Source organism: Scyliorhinus torazame, chromosome 7, assembly GCF_047496885.1.
Source record: "Scyliorhinus torazame isolate Kashiwa2021f chromosome 7, sScyTor2.1, whole genome shotgun sequence".
NCBI lineage: Eukaryota > Metazoa > Chordata > Chondrichthyes > Carcharhiniformes > Scyliorhinidae > Scyliorhinus > Scyliorhinus torazame.
Genome location: NC_092713.1, coordinates 7,400,371 through 7,426,466, shown reverse-complemented (window position 1 = coordinate 7,426,466; position 26,096 = coordinate 7,400,371). Strand labels below are relative to the sequence as shown.

Below are 26,096 nucleotides of genomic sequence, written 5' to 3'. Positions count from 1 at the left end.
AAACTTTGGTATCTTTTTCCTGACGGAAGAAGGTGGAAGAGAGTATGTCTGGGGTGCGTGGGGTCCTTAATTATGCTGGCTGCCTTTCTGAGGCAGCGGGAATTATAGACAGAGTCAATGGATGGGAGGCTGGTTTACGTGATGGGCTGGACTACATTCACAACCTTTTGTAGTTTCCTGCGGTCTTGGGCAGAGCAGGATCCATACCAAGCTGTGATACAACCGGAAAGAATGCTTTCTATGGTGCATCTGTAAAAGCTGGTGAGGGTCGTAGCTGACATGCCAAACTTCCTCAGTCTTCTGAGAAAGTAGAGTCGTTGGTGGGCTTTCTTAACTATAGTGTCGGCATGGGGGGACCAGGACAGGCTGTTGGTGATCTGGACACCTAAAAACTTGAAGCTCTCGACCCTTTCTACTTTGTTCCCATTGATTATCAGTCACAATCACAATGAATGGTGGAGCAGGCTCGAAAGGCCGAATGGCCTTCCCCTGCTTATATTTTCTATGTTTCTCTGCTAGTCCCCAATGAAAATCTTATAGATTCCTACCTCAACATATAAAATGGACCCTGGCTGTAAACTTGTCTGTTTCAAATAGAAACAATGAAACATTTATTTCATTCTGAGGGTGTGAGCATCGCTCACTATTATTCCCCACACCTAATTGCGTGAGATGGTGTGAGCTGCCTTCTTGAACGGCTGCAGTCCATGTGGTGTAGGTGCACCCACTGTGCTGTTAGGGAGAGAGTTCCCAGACTTTCATCCAGTGACACTGAAGGAAAGGCCGATATATTTCCAATTCAGGATGGTGCGGGGCTTGGAGGGGAACTTGGAGGTGATGTTTCTCTGCGTTGCTGCCCACCGCCTGTCTGAGTGGTAGTGGCCATGGGTTTGGAAGGTGCTCTCGAAGGAAGCTTGGCGAGTTGCTGTAGCGCATCTTGTCGATGGTACACACGGCTGCCACTGTTCATTGGTGGCGCAGAGAGTGAATGTTGAAATAGCTGGGTGGAGAGATGGTGGCATCGTGGTAATGTCATTGAACTAACAATGGAGGCCCAGGCCATTGCTCAGAGGACACGGGTCAAATCCCACCATGGAATTTAAATTTAATCGATTAATAAAAACAATTCTGGAATATAAATCTATTGTCAGTAATTATTATCAGGAAACTATCTTGATTACTGCGAAACCCATCGGGTTCACCGATGCCCTGTAGGGAAGGAAATCTGCCGTCCTTACCTGGTCTGGCCTAGATGTGACTCCAGACCCACAGCAACGTGGTCGATGCTTAACTGCCCCCTGATATGGCCCAGCAAGGCACCCAATCTCATCAAACCATGACGGAAAAGTCAAAAAGGAATAAAACCCAACTCACCTCTTGGCTTGATTTAGGCATCGTTCTCAACAACATAAACCCAACCTTGCAAAGTCCTCCTTACTAACTTCTGGGGGCTTGTGTCAAAGTTGTGAGAGTTGTCCACAAGGACTAGTCAAGCAACAGCCTGACATAGTCATAGTCATGGAATCACACCTTACAGACAAGGGTCTGGACAAGAGGAGAGAACATGGAGTCGAGATAGGAAGCAATGAGTTTGGTTGGACAGGAACAGGCTGGTGCGATGGGCCTACCCGGACAGTCCTGCTTGTGGTTTTTGGGGAGGAGGTAGAGCAGACTGTCCGGGGTTGGGAATTTATGAGGTTGGACGCTGTGGAGGGAAGATCTCCAGAGATGAGGTCAGCGACAGTCCTGGAAATAACAGCTTGATGCTCAGTGATGGGGTCATGGTAGGAGGAAGTGTCTGAGAGTTGGCATTCAGCCTCTGTGACGTAAAGGTCAGTACGCCCGACAACAACAGCCCCACCCTTGTTGGTGGGTTTGATGGCAAAGTCAAGGTTGAGAGAGCATGGAGTGCAGCAAGTTCAAAGGCTATAGTGGGTGAGAGGAGCAGAGAAATTGAGAGGGTCAATGTAACAACTGTTCTGAATTAAAAGATGAAGAGCAGGTAAGCAGCCAGAGCAGGGGGGGTAGGGGGGGTCCAGGTCGAGGAAGAATGCTGGAGGTGGGTAAAAGGATCTGTTTAATGGCTGAGGGGTACTCCTGCCCGAAGAAGTGAGCACAGAGACGAGGGCGGCGGAAGAAATGTTCAGCATAGTGGTCGAGCCTGAAAGTCATTGAGGTGGGGGCGTAAGGGCGTGAGGCTGTGTCCTTTGCTGAACACAGCACGTTCAGTCTCAGAGAAGAAAGGTCAGAGGGTGTGGTGAATACACAGCAAGGCCTGGAGATCCGAGCGATGGGAAGGGGTGGGGGATCTTGGATGACCATTAGTATCAATGATTGGTTAGAGCTTGGGTTTATTAAAAGGTCTTGCCTCACAAATCAAATTAAATTCTTTGAGGAAGTGACAAGAAGGGTTGATGAAGGTAGTGCAGTGGATGTGGCGTACATGTCCCACAAATTGGCAGATTGGTCAAGAATGTGAAAGCCCATGGGATACAGGGCAATGTGGCAAACTGGATAAAAAGTTGGCTTAGTAACAGGAAACAAAGTTGTTTCAAGTGGTGTCCCACAAGGCTTGGTGTTGGGACCCTGACTGTGGTATATATTAACAATTTGAACGTGAACGTGGAGGGGCACAATTGGGAAATTTGCAGACGTCACAAAGGTTGGTCGAGAGGTGGACAGTGCAGAGGATAGCTACAATCTCCAGAATGATACAGATGGGTTGGTGGCCTGGGCGATAAAGTGGCAGGTGGAATTTAACACAGAGAAGTGTGAGGTCAGCATTTAGGGAGGTCAAACAGTTATAGGGAGTACACAATAAATGGGAATATACCAAGGCGGTAGATGAAGTGAGAGATCTTGGTGTACAAGTACACAAGTCCCTGAAGGCAGCAGTTCAAATAGACAAGATTGTAAAGAAAGCATTTGGAATGCTCTCCTTCATTGGCAGAGGTATAGAATATAAAAGTAAGGATATAAATGTTGGATACAATGTAGGGGCTTTTCACAGTAACTTCATTGATGCCTACTTGTGACAATAAGCGATTATTATTAATAGTATAAAACACTGGTGAGGCCACAACTGGAGTATTGTGGGCAGTTCTGGTCATCACATTACAGGAAGGACGTTATTGCTCCGGAGAGAGTGCAGAGGAGGTTTACAAGAATGTTGCCAGGGCTGGAAAAGTGCAGCTACGAGGAGATTGTACTGATTGGGGTTATTTTCCTTGGAACAAAAGAAGGCTGAAGGGTGACTTAATTGAGGTGTTCAAAATTATGAGGGGAAGAGATAGAGGGGGCAGGATAAAATTGTTTCCCTTGGTGGCGAATTCTAGACCCAGGGGACATAGATTCAACTGATCTAAGAGCTCTGCTTTCCCCATCACTGATCTAAGAGCTATGCTTTTCAGGATTCAAGTTCCAAACCATTTCTTTGTGCAAAAAAAGTCTGGAACTCTCCTCCTCAAATGGCAATTGACGGGAGATCAAATGTTAAATTTTAAACCTTGTGATTGCCAGAGTTTTGTTCAGCAAAGGTATTTAGGGGAAAGAAGCAAAAGCAACTATTTGGAGCGAGGTCACGGATCAGTAATAAGCTTATAATAATAATAATCTGTATTGTCACAAGTGAGCTGACATTTACACTGCAATGACGTTACTGTGAAAAGCCCCTAGTCGCCACACTCCGGCGCCTGTTCGGTACACAGAGGGGGAATTCAGTATGTTCAAATTACCTAACAGCATGTCTTTAAAGAGCTTGTGGGAGGAAACCGGAGCACCTGGAGGAAACCCACGCAGACACGGGGGAGAACGTGCAGACACCGCACAGACAGTGACCCAGCGGGGAATCGAACCTGGGACCCTGGCGCTGTGAAACAATAGTGCTACCCACTGTGCTACCGTGACGCCCAATGCTTACAACAGGATTGAGGGACTTCTTCCAGTTCCTTTCTTCCTAAGAGAGTGCTACTGTCAGAGGGTCAGTACTGAGGGAGTGCTGCACTGTCAGAGGGTCAGTACTGAGGGAGTGCTGCACTGTCAGAGGGTCAGTACTGAGGGAGTGCTGCACTGTCAGAGGGTCAGTACTGAGGGAGTGCTGCACTGTCAGAGGGTCAGTACTGAGGGAGTGCTGCACTGTCAGAGGGTCAGTACTGAGGGAGTGCTGCACTGTCAGAGGGTCAGTACTGAGGGAGTGCTGCACTGTCAGGGGGTCAGTACTGAGGGAGTGCTGCACAGTCAGAGGGTCAGTACTGAGGGAGTGCTGCACTGTCAGAGGGTCAGTACTGAGGGAGTGCTGCACTGTCAGAGGGTCAGTACTGAGGGAGTGCTGCACTGTCAGAGGGTCAGTACTGAGGGAGTGCTGCAGTGGAGGATGGGCTGTCTCAGATTAAACACTGAATTGTAGAAATTCTAAAATATCCTTATATTTACATATCTATGTTTTTCTAGGATTTGGTTTAATCTCATAGGATTTTTCTTTCTATCTTGTAATTTTTTACTGCAGCTCAGATACTGAACATGTTTAAAGTGTGCATTCCCAGAATACCTAGTTTAACGTGAGAAGTTACTTTCGAGATGTGAGATGTGTGTCTGTCTGCTTATTGATGGGATCAGTCCCATGCTTAATGGTTACCACATTGGCCATCTGGAAGTCGTGTCGGAACTCTCATTTCTAAAGTTCCTGTCGTACACTTGTCATCCACAATGAATTAGCAATGACTCTGTGTTTGTGACCAGGGAGCTTCGAAGATCCTGAGCACTCTTTGGACAATTTGTGGAGTCAGCATTGAAAGGATCAATGGAAGTTCCCCCTAAATGCAGGGAAACTCTGTGTAACATGGTTTCTTTCCCTGCATGTCCGCTGCTTAAAAAGACATTGAATGTGTCAAAGATTTGGCCAAAAACAATGAAAGGATTGAGTTGTAAACCATAAATTTAGTCGTCAGCTTTGAGGGTTCTTGCACAGCCTAACTTCCCTCTCAGGTCGACAGGAGAGGTTACCATGGTACCATTTTGACGAGAAGGTGAATCCATGGCCAGTGTTTTCAAAGTAATATTTGTCTCTCAACCAACATCACTAAAGAAATGGAATATCTAATCATTACCACTTTGTGATTATTGGGATCTTACTGCGCAAATATTGCTTGTCCTATTTCCCTACAAGACAATAGTGGCTACTTAAGTGGTAAAATGTTGCTGTATCAATGCAAGTTCTTTCCTTTCCTCAATCATAACTTTGCTGAATAATTTAGCTGTATGTAATGTGATCCTATGCATGTAAGGGAAAGTGTGTAACTTACTCTCCTGATTTTGTGTGAGTGCTTTCTCCATATCATCCCCGCTTGCCATCTCGTCCTCCTCCTCCTCAGTACTGGAATCACTGGGCTCTGGTTCCGAATTACAATGTTCTTCCTCTTTAATGGCATCTGCAATTTTCTCCTGAACAGACTTACACTCTGAAATTGGGAGTGGCACAGAGGCTGGGAGCATGGGAGGGGCTGAGACGTCAATTCCGCAGAAGGAGCACGAACCAGTCAGAGCAGCGGACAGCGAAGGCGGGGTAGCGGAAATCGCAAATGGAATCACAAAAACAATGCAAATACGGAGGTTAGAAACGGCAGCCAATACTTGTCGTGGTTTACAAGAGTTTCAACAACAATATGGACCTTTCACCTGTACATCATCAAACAGTGTCACACCACTCAAGTGAATAGTTCCCATGTATATAAAACATTTAACGCGGAAAAACATCCCATGGGTGTTACCAAGCTGGAGCCACGTGAGGAGATATTATTTGAATAGGTGACCAAACGCTTGGTTAATGATGTCGGATTTAAGGAGCATCTTAAAGATGGAGGTAGAGGTGAAGAGGTTTGGGACACTGAAGTGATACATGACAACACTTTAGCACATCAGTAAATGCAGGCCATGCTTCAGACATGCAGCAATCACAAAAGCGGCAGCGGAGCAGTACATTGCCCACTTGCTCAGTCTCACAGCATGCAGGGATCTGAGTAAATTAAAGCAGAGAGCAAATAAAAAGGTCAGTAACCTTTGCTGCAAATTGGACGAATGGATTCAGAGAGCACAGAAGGCGACCATTCGATCCATCGTGCCCATGTCTGCTCTTTGCTATCCTGCTCTTGCCCCACAGCCTGCAATTATTTTTTCCTTTTCCAATATTTATCCAGTTCCCTTTTGAAAGTTATTGTTGAATCTGCTTCCACCGCCCTTTCAGGCAGCACCTTCCAGATCACAACAACTCGCTGTGTAAAAAACATCCTCCTCATCTCCCCCTCTGCCTCACAACAACTCGCTGTGTAAAAAAATCCTCCTCATCTCCCCTTCTGCCTCACAACAACTCGCTGTGTAAAAAACATTTTCCTCATCTCCCCCTCTGCCTCACAACAACTCGCTGTGTAAAAAACACCCTCCTCATCTCCCCCTCTGCCTCACAACAACTCGCTGTGTAAAAAACATTCTCATCTCCCCCTCTGCCTCACAACTCGCTGTGTAAAAAACATCCTCCTCATCTCCCCCTCTGCCTCACAACAACTCGCTGTGTAAAAAACATCCTCCTCATCTCCCCCTCTGCCTCACAACAACTCGCTGTGTAAAAAACATTCTCCTCATCTCCCCCTCTGCCTCACAACAACTCGCTGTGTAAAAAACATCCTCCTCATCTCCCCCTCTGCCTCACAACAACTCGCTGTGTAAAAAACATCCTCCTCATCTCCCCCTCTGCCTCACAACAACTCGCTGTGTAAAAAACATTCTCCTCATCTCCCCCTCTGCTTCTTTTCCCGATTCTCTTCAATCTGTGTCTCTCTGGTTACCCTCCCTCCTGTCACTGGAGACATTTTCTCCTCATTTACTCCATCAAAACTCTTGCTGATTTTGAACCCCTCGATTCAATCTCCTCTGAACCTTCTCTGCTCCAAGGAGAACGATCCCAGCTTCTCCAGTCTCTCCACATTAACTGAAATCCCTCATCCCTGCTCCCATTCCAGTAAATCTCCTCCGCACCCTCTCCAAGGCCTCAACATCCTCCCTAAAGTGTGGAGCCCAGAGTTCGATGTTCCAATCGGTGACTACGTAATGCGAGGAGGAAGCTCCTCACTTACCGACTATTATCCACATCTTGACAGTGGGGTCTGGGTTCAGCTCGAGTGATTACCCACCCCACCCACACTGCCCTTACTTCATTCTCAAATAATCTGTTGTCACTCATCGCCTGATTAATGCTTGAAGACTATTGTTTATCTGTTCTCGAGATGTGGGCGTCATTGGCTAGGGCAGCATTTATTGCCCATCTCCAATTGTCCTTGGGAACATGGTGGTGAGCTGTCTTCCTGATCCGCTAGAGTCCATGTGGTGTAGGTACACCCACAGTGTTGTTAGGGAGGCAGTTCCAGGATTTTGATCCAGCAACAGTGAACGAGCGGCCTATATATTCCCAGTCCGGATGGTGAGCGACTTGGAGGGGAACCTCCAGGTGGTGGTATTGGCAGGCGTCTACTGCCCTGGTCCTTCTAGATGGTAGAGGTTGTGGGTTTGGAAGGTGCTGTCGAAGGAGCCCTGGTGAGTTGCTGTGGAGTTCCTATTTCAGTGAGGCTCCCACGGGAATCAGTAACATCAGTACAGAGGAAACACCCCATCTGGAGTAACTGTGTTCAGTTCTGGGAATTACACTGACCTTGGGGTGAGTGCAATATTGATTCATGAGAATGATACCAGGGCTAAAAGGATTACATTAGGAAGACATTGACTAAGATTGTGTTCTCTAAATATAGAAGTTTAAGGGGTGATCTAATTGAGGTGCATAAAACGATTAAAGGTGTAGAAATATGGTAGTGGGAGATCAAAACAAGAGATCACCCCTATTGTCAGGAATAAGCGAATGACTAGGGAAAGAGTAGGACCAGTCAAGGACAGGGATGGGAAATTGTGTGTGGAGTCTGAAGAGATAGGCGAGATACTAAATGAATATTTTTCGTCAGTATTCACTCAGGAAAAAGATAATGTTGTGGAGGAGAATGCTGAGCCCCAGGCTAATAGAATAGATGGCATTGAGGTACGTAGGGAAGAGGTGTTGGCAATTCTGGACAGGCTGAAAATAGATAAGTCCCCGGGACCTGATGGGATTTATCCTAGGATTCTATGGGAGGCCAGGGAAGAGATTGCTGGACCTTTGGCTTTGATTTTTATGTCATCATTGGCTACAGGAATAGTGCCAGAGGACTGGAGGACAGCAAATGTGGTCCCTTTGTTCAAAAAGGGGAGCAGAGACAACCCCGGCAACTATAGACCGGTGAGCCTCACGTCTGTAGTGGGTAAAGTCTTGGAGGGGATTATAAGGGACAAGATTTATAATCATCTAGATCGGAATGATATGATCAGGGATAGTCAGCATGGCTTTGTGAAGGGTAGGTCATGCCTCACAAACCTTATTGAGTTCTTTGAGAAGGTGACTGAACAGGTAGACGAGGGTAGAGCAGTTGATGTGGTGTATATGGATTTCAGCAAAGCGTTTGATAAGGTTCCCCACGGTAGGCTATTGCAAAAAATACGGAGGCTGGGGATTAAGGGTGATTTAGAGATGTGGATCAGAAATTGGCTAGCTGAAAGAAGACAGAGGGTGGTGGTTGATGGGAAATGTTCAGAATGGAGTACAGTCACAAGTGGAGTACCACAAGGATCTGTTCTGGGGCCGTTGCTGTTTGTCATTTTTATCAATGACCTAGAGGAAGGCACAGAAGGGTGGGTGAGTAAATTTGCAGATGATACTAAAGTCGGTGGTGTTGTCGATAGTGTGGAAGGATGTAGCAGGTTACAGAGGGATATAGATAAGCTGCAGAGCTGGGCTGAGAGGTGGCAAATGGAGTTTAATGTAGAGAAGTGTGAGGTGATTCACTTTGGAAGGAATAACAGGAATGCGGAATATTTGGCTAATGGTAAAGTTCTTGAAAGTGTGGCTGAGCAGAGGGATCTAGGTGTCCATGTACATAGATCCCTGAAAGTTGCCACCCAGGTTGATAGGGTTGTGAAGAAGGCCTATGGAGTGTTGGCCTTTATTGGTAGAGGGATTGAGTTCCGGAGTCGGGAGGTCATGTTGCAGCTGTACAGAACTCTGGTCCGGCCGCATTTGGAGTATTGCGTACAGTTCTGGTCACCGCATTATAGGAAGGACGTGGAGACTTTGGAGCGGGTGCAGAGGAGATTTACCAGGATGTTGCCTGGTATGGAGGGAAAATCTTATGAGGAAAGGCTGACGGACTTGAGGTTGTTTTCGTTGGAGAGAAGAAGGTTAAGAGGAGACTTAATAGAGGCATACAAAATGATCAGGGGGTTGGATAGGGTGGACAGTGAGAGCCTTCTCCCGCGGATGGATATGGCTGGCACGAGGGGACATAACTTTAAACTGAGGGGTAATAGATATAGGACAGAGGTCAGAGGTAGGTTCTTTACGCAAAGAGTAGTGAGGCCGTGGAATGCCCTACCTGCTACAGTAGTGAACTCGCCAACATTGAGGGCATTTAAAAGTTTATTGGATAAACATATGGATGATAATGGCATAGTGTAGGTTAGATGGCTTTTGTTTCGGTGCAACATCGTGGGCCGAAGGGCCTGTACTGCGCTGTATTGTTCTATGTTCTATGTTCTATCAGAACCTTAACATTTGAGCCAGGCAGTTTTGGGGTGATTTCAGGAAGTACTTCCTCACACAAAGGGCAGGGGAAATGTGGAGCGCTCTCCCTCACAGTCTACACATGCAGGCACATTGAAGACAGACAGACATTTGTATTGGGTAAGGCTGAGGGATCTGGAGAAAAGGCAACTCAACAGACTTCAGGTATAGATCAGCTATGATCTAATTGAACAGTATAGCAGATTTGAGGGGCTGAATAGTCTCCTCCTCCTCTGATTGTTCTGAGAAATGGGCCGGGGTGGGGGGGCAGAATGTCTGCAAGCTTCCAAGAATATTTTGAACTATCCCAACACGAGTACCTTCTCATGTCTCTCAATAATGAGAGCGTTTGCATATTAAAGAGGCTGTAACTTCATTCACTTCTACCCAGAGTTCACATTTATTGCTGCATCAGAAATAACCAAAATACAATGAACCTTGAATAAGACAATAATTGTAATAGGTAAGAACTATCTACATATCTACACACACGCACACGCTACACACAGTGCAGAACCACCTTTATCCATTCCAATTATCCATCAGTGCTACCCCAGGGTCAGGGTTTTGCGTGAGACTGTGTCTCATTTTGTCAGAAGCTTTTTCTGCGTTTCCCCTTATCAAACAATAAAACGGTTTGTTCCCGAGTCGAATGTGTTGCAGTCACCCCAATCTGCGGGAGTCCAGAATCTGCAAACTCTGCATTTGTCTCTTACGTATCCGTTCTCAGAACATGGGTGTCGCGGATAAAGCTGGTCATTACTGCCCACCCCTCTCGGTGCCCAGTGGAAAGGTGGTGGGGGGTGCACCTTGGCCAGTTTGAATTTTTAGGGCATCGTTAAGGGCAGGGGCTAGAGTGACATTAGGCCAGACCTGGTGAGGGTGGCCAGCTCTGTTCCCTGAAGGGCATTAGGCAACCTCGGCCATCTTGCCACGGTGCCAGTTAACCCACAAGTTACCAGATCGCATTGATCTCAGGTCGCAGCTTGACCTCTCGTGGCATTTGAACTCACCACCTCTGGATTTGTAATCATCGCCACTGCAGAACATCAACCAATGGGGCAATGGAAATTTCCCTCGAATCCATCAGATTAGATAATGGAGGTTCAGCTCTACAATCGCTTGATGGGTGACAGGATCCTCTTTAACACTTTTACACAAATGCAAACAAATTAAAACAGAAGGGAATCATCAATACATCACAAACTGGATTGATGAGAGGAAAAGCAAAGCATATCAATGAGGATACGGCAGACAGATGGCACAATGCACCTGCTTTGAATACAGTCTCATATCATTCAAAGTAAATGTAAAATGTAGCTGTGGTTATCTTATAGAAACGGAGCTTTCCAGATGCTGCAATTTCAAATCAAGACCAGCACGGTGCCAGAGTACAGTCTCTCCTCACTTGCTGCTGAAATCTCCAGCCACACCCTTCGATATCCAGATGCTGTTAAGGCCAGCCCTTCCACCAGTGTGCCCTGGTTATATTGGTGGAGATGTAAGTTATAGCTGTCGAACCCCAGACTGATCCTTGCTCCTTCAAACACCATTCTTTTGACCCCCAAGCCCTTCTTACTTGGGAACCTTATTGGGCCCTCACAGTGGTTTCTCAGTCCAGCTGAAGAGTTTTGGATTGGAGGTAATAATTTGGACTTTCATGCACCATCTTCGACATAGCAAAGGCAGCACAAAGCAGAGGGATTGGGGGTGGCTTTGATCAGGATAAAGGAGAATATGTCCCGATGCCGGAAAGAGAGTTCAAAATCACTACGTTCTCTGATGGAAATGCAGCAAGGCGGAGGAGTATGGAGAGAGTGTTCCAAATGTGGAGACGGGTTGAAGCAGGGAGAGTAAAAAGTGAGTGGAGGAAGTGGGAGGAGAAAGAATGGAAGACAGCAAGAGAGGAGAGAGGGGAAGAGGAAAAGTGAGGGAAAGATGAGAGGGGGAAAGAGACAGGGAGATAAGAGAGGGAGAGTGGGAAAGAGAAAGGATAATTTTGATGTAGTTGTTAAACCTGGTTTTAAAAAAGCTCAACTCCTTAGAAACATAGAAATTAGGAGCAGGAAGAGGCCATTTGGCCCTTCGAGGCTGCTCGCCATTCAATATGATCGTGGCTGATCATCCAACTCAAAGCCTAAACCTGCATTCCCCCCACATCCTTTGATCCCCTTCGCCCAAAGTTCTCTATCTAACTGCTTCTGGAAAACATACCATGTTTTGGCCTCAACCACTTCCTGTGGTAATGAATTCCACAGGCCGACCACTCTCTGGGTGAAGGAATGTCTCCTCATCTCTGTCCGAAATGGTCTACCCCATATCCTCAGACTGTGCCCCCTGGTCCTGGACACCACCCCCCCCCCCCCATCGGGAACATCCTTCTTGCATCTACCTGGTGGTCTAGTCCATAAGACCATAAAGACAAAGGAGCAGAATTAGGCCACTCGGCCCATCGAGTCTGCTCCGCCATTCAATCATGGCTGATATTTTTTCATCCCCATTCTCCTGCCTTCTCCCCATAACCCCTGATCCCTTATTAATCAAGAACCTATCTATCTCGGTCTTAAAGACACTCAGTGAATTGGCCTCCACAGCCTTCTGCAGCAAAGAGTTCCACAGATTCACCACCCTCTAGCTGAAGAAATTCCCCCTCCGCTCTGTTTTAAAGGTTCGTTCCTTCAGACTGTGGCCGTGTCCTCAGGTTCTAGTTTCTCCTACAAGTGGAAATATCCTCTCCATGTGCACTCTATCCAGGCCTCGCAGTATCCTGTAAGTTTCAATGAGATCCCCCCTTCATCCTTCTGAACTCCAGCGAATACAATCCTAATAGACTCAATCTCTTCTCCTATGTCAGTCCCGCCATCCCAGGAATCAGCCTGGTAAACCTTCGCTGCTCTCCCTCCATAGCAAGAACATCCTTCCCCAGATAACCAGACCAAAACTGCCCACAATACTCCAGGTGTGGCCTCACCTGTAGAATTGCGGCAAGACATCCCTGCTCCTGTACTCGAATCCGCTTGCTGTGAAGGCCTTTGTGAACCCGGATGGGCTTTTACAACAATCAATGACAGTTTCATGGTGATCATTACCAAGAATAGCTTTCAAATCCATAGATGTTATTGACCGAATTAAAATTCCACTGGCTGCTGTGATAGGATTTGAACCCTCATCCCAGAGCTTTAGCCTGGGCCTCTGGATTCGTCCAGTGACAATACCACAGAGCCACCTACTCTGCATCATCACCAAAGGTAAATTTATACCCCAATATCTCACACCATATCTCAAGGGAAATCGAGGTATAGAAATGAGGCAGATAGGAATAGAAGGTTAGGACAATTCTCATCTCCATTTTACAAACAGGACATAATTGCAGTGGAGAAGGTGCAATAGAATTCACCGGCATGATACTAGAACTGAAAGAAAAGGAATACAAAGATACACTGATAGGATTAAATGGAGATGCCGATGAGGAGGATCTCGGTGGAACCTTGCCTTTGAGGGCAGCACGGTGGCGCAGTGGTCAGCACTGCTACCTCACAGTGCCAGGGATCCGGGTTCAATTCCGGCCTTGTGTGTGACCATCTGTGCGGAGTCTGCACGTCCTCCCCGTTGTTTCGTGGGTTTCCTTCGGGTGCTCCGGTTTACTCCCACAGTCCAAAGATGTGCAGGTTAGGTGGATTGGCCGTGCTAAATTGTCCCTTACGGTCCAAAAATTAGGTGAGGTTCCTGGGTTATGGGGATAGGGCGGGGGAACAGGTCCAGGTAGGGCGCTCTTTCAGGGGGCCGGTGCAGACCTGATGGGCTGAATGGTCTCCTTCTGCACTGTAGGGGTTTCATGACCAATTGGGCCAAATGGCCTGTGTCTGTGCTGTCCGCTCTGTGATACCAATTGAGCACTGATGCACTTTCTATGAGATTCACCACAGCCCTTTACACAAACACTCACAAAAATGTTGATCATGTTTAGCTCAAATTGTTGCAAACCCAGTGGATTTGTTCTCCATTAAAGCACACACAGGGAAGACTAAACACTCCGTGCACCACAGCTTTAATTGACAGATTGTAACTGCATCTCTTCAGAGCTGTTTTTTTCTGTTGTGGAAATGCAGCCAAGGTCAACACTGCAACTAAAAGGGAGCTGAGACAGAACATGCATGAAGGAGGCAGCACTCGGGAGTCTGCTCTTACTCACCAACAGATCTCCCAAGCACAGAGAGTTCCGTAGCACTAATGTTCACCTCACTACCCCTCAACGCTACGTCTTTGGAGTGTATGTCGTGAATGTCCACCGTTATTAAAGCTTCTCCACCTGTTTCTACAACCTCTTTGTTGTTCTTCTCAGGTTTGTCATTCGCCTCCACTCTGGATTCAATCTCTTTATCGGTCACAGCTTTTTCTTCAGTGTCTCCACCCACTCCCTGCGGAGATTGATCCTCTCTCACTGGAGCCTGGACGATTTCCTCCTCAGCACCTTCTGCTCCCTCAAGCAAGACCCCCCCTTCTGTGACTTTCTCATCCTCCCCCGCCTCATTATTGACAGCTGTCACCTCACCGCTGTCCGGTGTTGCCTTTCCAGGGGCTACTCCTGGTGTCCTGGCAGTTGCGGGGTCGCCGCCGTCTTTTACAACGATGATTTTGTGCTCCTCTTCGTCATCAGTGACATCCCCCTCCGGCCTTTCAGCATCAGAGTCCTCACTACTTCTTGGGGAGTAAGATGAGCTTCGGAATGATGCTGGCGACCGTGGCAATCCACCTGCTCAGGCAAATGGAGAAAAATATTGCACATCATTCAATGCTTTAAAGGACACAACTTAGATTTAAAAACTCCCTTTGACATAGTGCAACATCCCAAAGTGTTTCACACCTTCATACACCAGACAGAATGTGACATAACCCACAAACGGACAGGTCAGTAAAAAGGGTTCATCAGAGGGTCAGATTTCAAGCAGCATCTTTAAGGCAGAACCACATTTGAGTTGATACATAAGAAACACAGGGAAAAGGAACAGGACCCTGCTCCACCATTCAACTAGATCGTGGTTGGTCTTCAACTTCATCACCTTTTTTCCATAGTTTCCCGACATCACTGTCTAGAAATCTATCAATCTTTATTTACAACATACCCAGTGACAGAGTGCCCCTGGGTTCTGAATTCCACAGATTCACCATTCTCTCAGTGAGAAGACTGCTCCTCATCTCAGTTCCAAATGGCCTGTTCCCTATTGGGAGACTGTGTTCCCTGGTTATTGACAAGTTCCCCCTCCGCCAGGGGAAACATCCAACTGCATCTACCCTGTCGGGCCCTGTGAGATTGTTGTAAGTTTCAATGAGATCACTTCTCATTCTTCGAAATGTGAGAGAATACAGGTCCCGTTGCATCAATCTCTCCTCATACGGCAGTCCCAGCATCCCAGCAATCAGTCTGATGAAAACCTTGTCTCTATGGCAAGTGTGTCCTTTGTTAGGTAAGGGGGCTACAATTGTACACAATACTCCAGGTGCAGTCTCACCAAGGTTTTATACAATTGCAGAAAAATGTCATTAATCCTGCACTCAAATCCTTTTGTAGGAAAGACCAACATAACATTTGCCTTCCTAATTGCTTGCTGCACTTGCGTGTTAGCTTTCAGTAAGTCACGAACAAGGACAGACCGGTCCCTTTAGACATCAACACTTCCCAAACTTACAACATTGAAGAAATACTCTGTATTTCCGATTGTCCTACCAAACTGGATAACTTCACATTTTTCCACATTATTTTCCAACTTCTAAATCCCCTTGAAGTCTCGTTTGTATTCCCCTCATAACTCTGGTTCATCTAGTTTTGCGTCATCGACAAACGTGGAAATGTTACATTTGGATCCCACGTTGATATTGATTGGGAACAGCAGCGAGCCCGGCATTGATCCTCACGATGTCCCACCAACCACAGCCTGCAAACCGGACAACGGTTTCCTTTATTCTTTCAGGGTGTGTGGGCTTCGCTGGGTTAGGTCAGCATTTATTGCCCTTCCCTAGCTGCCCTTGGGAAGGTGGTGGTAAGCTGCCTTCTTGAACTGCTGCAGTCCCTGAGGTGTAGGCACACCCGCTGTGAAGATAGGGAGGGAATTCCAGGATTTTGACACAGTGAAGAACGGTGACATATTTCCAAGTCAGAATGGTGTATGACTGGGAGGGGAACTTGCAGGTGGTGGTAATCCCAGTTTTCCCATGATAGAAGCCATGGTTTGGGAGGTACAGTAGAAGAAGCCTTGGGGAGTTACTGCAGTGCATCATGTCAATGGTACACACGGTTGCCACTGTGCATCAGTGGTGGAGGGAGTGGATGTTGATGGTGGTGAATTGAGTACCAATCAAGTGGGGCTACTTTGCCCTGGGTGATGTTGAGCTTCTTCAATGATGATACATGAGCAGAGAGTATTCCATCTCACTCCTGACTTGTGTCTTGTGGACAGTCTTTGGGGACTCCGGGGGGGGGGGGGGGGGGGGGGGTGAGTTACTCACAGCAGAATTCCTAGACTCTGGCCTGATTGTCACTGCTATGTCATGACCCGAACAACAGGAAAACAAATACAAACCTCGCTTACCTTCACTTTCACTATCTGAAGAGCTGCTGCTTTCTTCCTCGCTCATCGATCCCTCATCCTGAACATCCGACTTCTGGCTCCGCTTTGCATCGTCTGAGCTCCATCTCTCCTCCGGCATTGCAGATGGCTTTTCCCCACTCTGGAGCCTTCCCTCGCCCTTTTTGTCTGCCTCCTCACTTGTCTTCTCTTCCTCCTCTTCAAAATCATCGTCATACTCTGATAAATGGATTAAGATTTACAATTGTGAGTTTGTCGTGGAAATCTGGCACTAAAATCTTCCAAAGTTCACTGTTAAACACAGGGTCTGTTGAATTATCGGGAATGGGCAACATTAGTCTGGGAACACAGGGTTGTGTTAAATATCGCTGAAAAGAGAGACATGATTCTGAAGTTTTCATCGTGCACTCATCAGGGCAAACACAAGAATGCCAAATTTCAAACGACCACAACAATTTATAATACAGGAGGAAAAGACACTGATTGGTTAACAAATTGACTCTGAAGGCAGAGAGTAGCAATGGAAGGATGCTTTTCTGATTGGAGGGTTGTGACTAGTGGTCTTCCGCAGGGACCTTTGCTGTTCATAGTATATAGAAATGATTTGGAGGAAAATGTAACTGGTCTGATTAGTAAGTTTGCAGACGACACAAAGGTTGGTGGAATTGTGGATAGCGATGAGGACTGTCAGAGGATACAGCAGGATTTAGATCGTTTGGAAACTTGGGCGGAGAGATGGCAGATGGAGTTTAATCCGGACAAATGTGAGGTAATGCATTTTGGAAGGTCTAATGCAGGTAGGGAATATACAGTGAATGGTAGAAACCTCAAGAGTATTGACAGTCAGAGAGATCTAGGAGTACAGGTCCACAGGTCACTGAAAGGGGCAACACAGGTGGAGAAGGTAGTCAAGAAGGCATACGGTATGCTTGCCTTCATTGGCCGGGGCACTGAGTATAAAAATTGGCAAGTCATGTTGCAGCTGTACAGAACCTTAGTTAGGCCACATTTGGAGTATAGTGTTCAATTCTGGTCGCCACACTACCAGAAGGATGTGGAGGCTTTAGAGAGGGTGCAGAAGAGATTTACCAGGATGTTGCCTGGTATGGAGGGCATTAGCTATGAGGAGCGGTTGAATAAACTCGGTTTGTTCTCACTGGAACGAAGGAGGTTGAGGGGCGACCTGATAGAGGTATACAAAATTATGAGGGGCATAGACAGAGTGGATAGTCTGAGCTTTTCCCCAGGGTAGAGGGGTCAATTACTCGGGGGCCTAGGTTTAAGGTGTGAGGGGCAAGGTTTAGAGGAGATGTACGAGGCAAGTTTTTTTACACGGTGGAGGTGGTATAAGCACAGATGATAGTGACGTTTAAGGGGCATTTTGACAAATACATGAATAGGATGGGAATAGAGGGATACGGACCCAGGAAGTGTAGAAGATTGTAGTTTAGTCGGGCAGCATGGACGGCACGGGCTTGGAGGGCCGAAGGGCCTGTTCCTGTGCTGTACGTTTCTTTGTTCTTTGTTCTGATTGGCCGAGCTGCTATCATGGAGAAAGCAATGGAGAACTTTAAGCTCCCACAGCTTTCAGATAATTGAAAAAAAGGTCCAAGGCCTGAACATTTTTTGTTTGTAGAGAACGGGTCCCTGCTGATCAATGTGTGTAATCACTGAGACGTACGGTCACATTAAGATCATCACTTGCCTCAGTCTTTCAATTTCTTCCCCAGCTCTCTCATATACATTTCCAGTTTCCTTTTGAAATGATCTAAGTATTTACCAGAACCATTTCCTGCAGTACATTCCATATTCCAACCATTCGCTGAATAAAGAAATGTCTCCTTATTTCTCTGTTGGATGTATTATTTTTATATCCCCTTGTTTTGAATTCTCTTCCAAGGGGAAACATTTTCTCCACATCTATCCCATCCAACCCAGAATTTTAAAGACCTTCATCAGGTCTCCTTTGATAGTTAATTCTTTTTTCAAAAACGTCTTTTTGATTCCTTTAGTCAAAATGGGGGTACAGGATGCTGGACAAAAAGAGGCAAAGAAGTTATGTTAAACCCTTTTTAAATCACTGCTGTGGCCCTCGGTTATGTGAAGAGAGTGAAGAAGCCCCAGTTTGCTGACGATACGACCATAGTGGGCCAGATCTCGAATAACGACGAGTCAGAATACAGGAGGGAGATAGAGAACCTGGTGGAGTGGTGTAGCGACAACAATCTCTCCCTCAATGCCAGCAGAACTAAAGAGCTGGTCATTGACTTCAGGAAGCAAAGTACTGTACACACCCCTGTCAGCATCAACGGGGTCGAGGTGGAGATGGTTAGCAGCTTCAAATTCCTAGGGGTGCACATCTCCAAAAATCTGTCCTGGTCCACCCACGTCAACGCTACCACCAAAAACACAACAGCGCCTATACTTCCTCAGGAAACTAAGGAAATTCGGCATGTCCACATCAACTCTGACCAACTTTTACAGATGCACCATAGAAAGCATCCGATCGGGCTGCATCACAGCCTGGTATGGCAACTGCTCGGCCCAGGACCGCAAGAAACCTCAGAGTCGTGAACACCGCCTAGCCCATCACACGAACCTGCCTCCCATCCATTGACTTCATCTACACCTCCCGCTGCCTGGGGAAAGCGGGCAGCATAATCAAAGACCCCTCCCACCCGGCTTACTCACTCTTCCAACTTCTTCCATCGGGCAGGAGATACAGAAGTCTGAGAACACGCACGAACAGACTCAAAAACAGCTTCTTCCCCACTGTCACCAGACTCCTAAATGACCCTGTTATGGACTGACCTCATTAACACTACACCCTGTATGCTTCACCCGATGCCGGTGTTTATGTAGTTACATAGTTCCTTGTGTTGCCCTATTATGTATTTTCCTTTATTCCCTTTTCTTCCCATGTACTTAATGTATCTGAAAATACTTTTCACTGTACCTAGGTACACGTGACAATAAACAAATCCAATCCAATCCAAGCTGGATTGTTCCCCTTATTGCAGAGCAAGTTCAAGTTAAACATTATGTGGGGTTTTGAGAGAGTGGATAGGGAGAAATAGTTTGCACTGGTGGGAGGGTCAGAAAGCAGAGGACACAGATGATTGTGGATGTTCGTTTTGAGAGTCAGTGCTGACACGATGTGCCAAATGGCATCCCTCTGCGCCGTAACAATTCTGTGATCATTGGGAAAGAAGCAGAATGTGGGATGTAGGGAATTCCTCTTACAGAGAGAGCAGTTGGGAGTAGAAGAATAAGAGGCAACTTAATTGAAAGAGGGTGGATGTGGCGAGGATGGTTTCTCTTGTCGGAGAACCTGGAACTCGGGCCACTGTTTAAAGATGAGGGGTCAGTCACTTAAGACAGAGATGAGATGAAATCCTTTCCTCTCAAGAAGGCCGTGGAACTCTCTTCCTCAAACGGCAGTGGAAGCAGATTCAATATTAACTTTCAGAAGGAAATTGGATAAATACTGGAGTAGGGAAAAGGGCTGTAGGGAAAGAGGGGTGGAGTAGAATTATTTGGATAGCTCTTTCAAAGAGCCAGTACAGACACCATGGATTGAATTTCCTCCCTCTATGCTAATATAATCCTGATGTGGAGATGCCGGCGTTGGACTGGGGTGAGCACAGTACGAAGTCTTACAACACCAGGTTAAAGTCCAACAGGTTTGTTTCGATGTCACTAGCTTTCGGAGGAAGGAGCAGCGCTCCGAAAGCTAGTGACATCAAAACAAACCTGTTGGACTTTAACCTGGTGTTGTAAGACTTCGTACTGTAATATAATCCTGTCATCGATCAGCCAGAGCTCTGTGCATGGATTCCTGCAACCAAATTTGCAAGGTGCCACTCACAGCATAACTGAGGGTCATGCAGGTGGAACCTTGTACTGAACAGTCCCAGACTAGAAGGTTAAGTACAGCTGTGGAGATTCAGATACAAGCGGGAAGCTCCAACCAGTGCCTTGGGAATGAGAAAGCTTTTGTCCTTTTCAAGCTCAGGTTTTTACAAGTGGTTTTGAATGATCCACATGGATAAGTCTGTCGATTAATTATTAACCTCACAATAATAGGATCACGCCTTTCTTTCAGTGGTAGGCATTTCCACCTCTCAGTCACAAGGTACAGAGTTCTGATCCCACTCCATCCAATCCCAGTGAGTGGAGACCAGGTGCTCCAGCTTGGAATTCTGGAACCTGTGGGACTGAGAGCAGAGAGGACCCGAGTACCTGGGCTCTCTGTGGTCTCATTGCACAGTTGTTTGCAAGAGCTTTCCGCTGAGCAAAGGCTGTGTCGTAGATACAGAGAAGATCGGAGCAGGAGGAGGCATTTTGGCCCTTCGAGCCTGCTCCGCCATTCATCACCATCATGGCTGATCATCCAACTCAATAGCTCAATCCTGCTTTCTCCCCATAGCCTTTGATCCCATTCTCCCCAAGTGCTGTGGAACTGGGTCGTGCAACTGGGTCAAATGCTAGGATATCTTCCCAAGTCAGGGACTGACAGAAGATGTAAAATTCACTCTGCCTTGTCCCCGATGGTCTGGATGATGTTTGTTTGAGTTTATACTCTTAAAACGATGGAAGGATTTGTGACAGCAATATAACCGTACAGTTTGGAGGACAAAGGAGCCAAAACAACAGAAGGATTGGGAGAAATTGAGAGGTGTCAGGTGCATTTTACTGTCCTCGAGTTGTTATTTTGATGTTACTTGCATGGGTCAATGATGTCTGTGACGTGGTGGTCGTGTGCATTGAGGGCAGCGATAAGGAATCAGTGCAGGAGTTGTGGGTGAAGTCCTGTACGTTCTCATCGTACTTCAGCACACAAAACTGGATTTTGAACTGTAATTTCTCTATAAAGGCCTGAGCATTGTTACACCTACATCTGTGTAAGCTCTGATGTTTGAAGTAACAAGATAAATTAGAACAAGTAAGCCATCCAACACTGGGATCAGGTTCGATGATTGTGGGTGACCCTTCCTCATCCTTACAGCATGTACAAGCTTGTAAAACCCTCCCACTGTCTCAGGCTAAATCAACCATTGGCTGAGGTAGCACAGTGGTTAGCACTGTTGCTTCATATCGCCAGGTTCCAAGGTTCGATTCCCAGCTTGGGTCACTGTCTGTGCGGAGTCTGCACGTTCTCCCCGTGTCTCCATGGGTTTCCTCCGGGTGCTCCGGTTTCCTCCCACAAGTCCCGAAAGACGTGCTTGTTAGGTGAATTGGACATTCTGAATTCTCCCTCAGTGTACCCGAACAGGTGCTGGAATGTGGCGACTAGGGGCTTTTCACAGTAACTTCATTGCAACGTTAATGTAAGCCTACTTGTGACAATAATAAAGATTATTATTATTAAGAAAGAGCATTTACATCGCAGCATCTCAGGCTGAGAATCCTTCCAGTAACGCTCACGGTTCATTGCTGTGCAAAAACACAAAAATAACCAACCCTCTTTGGAACCTCCACCTTGGGTCTCGGTTGTTGGTGAACTTTCCCCCTCATCTTCATGCATTTTCTCTGCTTCCTTCACTTTCTCCTCTTCAACTGAGGAATCTGCTGACATTGTTTCCTCCTGGCTGGTCTCCTTGCTGGCGTTCAGTACTGTTAATTTTTCCTTGTCTTTCGTCAACTCCAGCTTCTCTTTGTTTATTTCCTTCACCACTTCTTCCTTCATCCTTTTGGGAGGTGGTATGGGTTTCTTATCTAAACCCATGGCGATAATACATCTGGAAAGGAGAGATTGAACAGAACAGACTGAGGTCGTTATCTGGTAATCAAAAAAATGTTTTTTGTGTGTCCACTCCCCTTTGTGCTTCATAAGATCATCCCTGAACTGGCCTGGGTCTGATTCTAAGGTCATGCCTTCTTGTCCTAGACTTCCCCCCCCACCCGCCGGCAAACCAGAGGAAATAATTTCCTAAGAATGATGGCACAGCCTTGAGGGGCTGAATGTCAGCTGCCTGATCAGAATGTTGCACGTACTCTTGTTCAAGAAGGGGAGTAGAGTAACTATAGACCAGGGAGCCTTACTTCTGTTGTGGGCAAAATCTTGGAAAGGTTTATAAGAGATAGGATGTATCATCATCTGGAAAGGAATAATTTGATTAGAGATAGTCAACACGGTTTTGTGAAGGGTAGGTTGTGCCTCATAAACCTTATTGAGTTCTTTGAGAAGGTGACCAAACAAGTGGATGAGGGTAGAGCAGTTGATGTGGTGTATATGGATTTCAGTAAAGCGTTTGATAAGGTTCCCCACGGTAGGCTACTGCAGAAAATACGGAGGCATGGGATTCAGGGTGATTTAGCAGTTTGGATCAGAAATTGGCTAGCTGGAAGAAGACAAAGGGTGGTGGGAAATGTTCAGACTGGAGTCCAGTTACTAGTGGTGTACCACAAGGATCTGTTTTGGGGCCACTGCTGTTTGTCATTTTTATAAATGACCTGGAGGAGGGTGTAGAAGGATGGGTGAGTAAATTTGCAGATGACACTAAAGTCAGTGAAGTTGTGGACAGTGCGGAAGAATGTTACCTCACACTTTGTGCGGAAGAATCACCTCACACTTTTCTGCATTAAACTCCATTTGCCACCTCTCAGCCCAGCGCTGTAGCTTATCTATGTCCCTCTGTAACTTGGAAGGAATAACAGGAAGACCGAGTACTGGGCTAATGGTAAGATTCTTGGCAGTGTGGATGAGCAGAGAGATCTCGGTGTCCATGTACATAGATCCCTGAAAGTTGCCACCCAGGTTGAGAGGGTTGTTAAGAAGGCGTACGGTGTTAGCTTTTATTGGTAGAGGGATTGAGTTTCGGAGCCATGAGGTCATGTTGCAGCTGTACAAAATTCTGGTGCGGCCGCATTTGGAGTATTATGTGCAATTCTGGTCGCCGCATTATAGGAAGAATGTGGAAGCATTGGAAAGGGTGCAGAGGAGATTTACCAGAATGTTGCCTGGTATGGAGGGAAGATCTTATGAGGAAAGGCTGAGGGATTTGAGGCTGTTTCCGTTAGAGAGAAGAAGGTTAAGAGGTGACTTAATTGAGGCAGACAAGATGATCAGAGGATTGGATAGGGTGGACAGTGAGAGCCTTTTTCCTCGGATGGTGATGTCTAGCACGAGGGGACATAGCTTTAAATTGAGGGGAGATAGATATAAGACAGATGTCAGAGGTAGGTTCTTTACTCAGAGAGTAGTAAGGGCATGGAATGCCCTGCCTGCAACAGTAGTGGACTCGCCAACACAGAGGACATTTAAATGGCCATTGGATAGACATATGGACGATAAGGGAATTGTGTAGATGGGCTTCAATTTGGAGAATCTATATCATAGCTTTTCTTTAATTCGATGGGGCTGGCTAGCTATGCACAAATTTTTTTATTTTATTTATTTTTTCATAGAATTTACAGTGCAGAAGGAGGCCATTCGGCCCATCGAGTCTGCACCGGCTCTTGGAAAGAGCACCCTACCCAAGCCCACACCTCCACCCTATCCCCATAACCCAGTAACCCCACCCAACACTAAGGGCAATTTTAGACACTAAGGGCAATTTAGCACGGCCAATCCACCTAACCTGCACATCTTTGGACTGTGGGAGGAAACAGGAGCACCCGGAGGAAACCCACTCTTTCCCTCCGCGCCGGCCTCTGTCGGGCTCCGCCATGGCCGGCGCGGAGAAGAAACCCCCCCTGCGCATGCGCCAGAACAAGCCGGCGCTCCTGTGCACGCGCCAACTCGCACCAGCCGGCGGAGGCCCTTCGACACCGGTTGGCACGGCGGCAACCCCTCCAGCACCGGCCTAGCTCTCGGAAGTGCTGAGGATTCCACAACTTCCGGGCAGCCTGACGCTGGAGGGGTTCACGCCGCTCTTTGGTGCCGGTTCGGCCTTTCCGATGCTGCACATCTTTGGACTGTGGGAGGAAACAGGAGCACCCGGAGGAAACCCACGCACACACGGGGAGAACGTGCAGACTCCGCACAGACAGTGACCCAAGCCAGGAATCGAACCTGGGACCCTGGAGCTGTGAAGCAATTGTGCTAACCACCATGCTACCGTGCTGCCCTCAAAATGGCTGCCACATACAAAATGGCTGCCATGTGTACTCGCAGCACCACAGTGACTATATTTCAAAGTGATCTGATGCATGGAAAGCATTTTTGATTGCTTTTCTGCAAGACTTAATATTCCCACGGCCTTCCCCTCCTATATGCGCATGAGGACTGGAGGAAGTGTTGTGTTGCCGAAACATTAACTCAATAGCATCTCCCGTACCTGTAGCATGGGGATGCCCCATCCACATTTTGGAAAGCAAAGTACGCTTGTTTGCCGCCAAGCCGGGAGCCCCTCCGGTGTTTGTACTCGCAGCAGGAACTCAGTCGATTGACCTGGATGCCGTTTAGGAAGAAGGTGAGGCTGAAGGGAAAACCCAAGTGCCGCCGGGACACAAACTGGAATTTCTCTGGAAAACCAGTGGAGAAAAGGACGGAGAGGAAAAATTGAAACAGTTTTAAAGTATTTACACAGCAATCACTGCATAAAACGAAACATGCGACTTTGCGAACAAGGTGAATCAGAGGAGGAGGCCATTCAACCCCTCGAGCCGGTTCCAACATTTATCGGAAGAGCGAGTTCCGAAGGGGAGTCGTATTGGGCTGGAAATGTCAACTCACTTTCTCTCTCCACACAGGCTGCCAGACCTGCCGAGTTTTTCTAGCATTTCTGGGCTTTTATTTCCGATCTCCAGCATCAGCAATGATTTTGTTTTTATTCATAGGAAACCATTCATTCGAATGGGGGGAGTCTAGAACAAGGGGCATCACGTTAAAATCACGGCCAGGCCGCTCAAGGATGGTGAAAGAACTCTTCCAGATAAAAGATACTGGAAATATGGAAGTCTTTCCCCCAGAAAGTTGTCGATGCTGGTGGTCAGATGGAGGTGGATTTGTTGAGTAAGGCTACTCAGGAATATGGAACTAAAATGGGAAAATGGCAATGAGGTACATATTAACCATAATCTGACTGAATTGTGGAATAGACTCGAGGGGCTGAATGGCTACCTCCTGTTTCTGCTTAACTCAACCTCATGGGTGGCAGGGAGCATGGTGCTTTGTCTATCATCTAACCCAAAGTCGCAGCACCTTCCAGATCACAACAACTCGCTGTGTAAAAAGCATCCTCCCCATCTCCCCCTCTGCCTCACAACAACTCGCTGTGTAAAAAACATCCTCCTCATCTCCCCCTCTGCCTCACAACAACTCGCTGTGTAAAAAACATCCTCCTCATCTCCCCCTCTGCCTCACAACAACTCGCTGTGTAAAAACCATCCTCCTCATCTCCCCCTCTGCCTCACAACAACTCGCTGTGTAAAAAACATCCTCCTCATCTCCCCCTCTGCCTCACAACAACTCGCTGTGTAAAAACCATCCTCCTCATCTCCCCCTCTGCCTCACAACAACTCGCTGTGTAAAAAACATCCTCCTCATCTCCCCCTCTGCCTCACAACAACTCGCTGTGTAAAAAACATCCTCCTCATCTCCCCCTCTGCCTCACAACAACTCGCTGTGTAAAAAACATCCTCCTCATCTCCCCCTCTGCTTCTTTTCCCGATTCTCTTCAATCTGTGTCCCTCTGGTTACCCTCCCTCCTGTCACTGGAGACACTTTCTCCTCATTTACTCATCAGAACTCCATCATGGTTTGAAAACCTTGATTCAATCTCCCTGGTGTCCCGAGGAAAGTATTTACCCTTCAATCACTGAAGCAGACTATCTGGTCCTTAATCACGCTTCTGTTTGTGGGCACTTGCTGAGGGCCA

The 26,096-nt window shown here is 46.9% G+C and overlaps 1 protein-coding gene across 1 annotated transcript in view; it reads right to left on the bottom strand.

The window, feature by feature from the left end:
- erich3 (glutamate-rich 3) overlaps positions 1-26,096 on the bottom strand; it is a 129,801-nt gene that overhangs the window by 49,027 nt on the left and 54,678 nt on the right. Inside the window, exons 8-12 of the mRNA XM_072512836.1 lie at positions 24,555-24,741; positions 21,736-22,013; positions 16,276-16,491; positions 13,881-14,441; positions 5,301-5,498 (exon numbers count right to left, since the gene is read on the bottom strand). Of these exons, the coding sequence (XP_072368937.1) occupies positions 5,301-5,498; positions 13,881-14,441; positions 16,276-16,491; positions 21,736-22,013; positions 24,555-24,741 (1,440 nt within the window). The remainder of the gene's footprint in view (positions 1-5,300; positions 5,499-13,880; positions 14,442-16,275; positions 16,492-21,735; positions 22,014-24,554; positions 24,742-26,096) is intronic.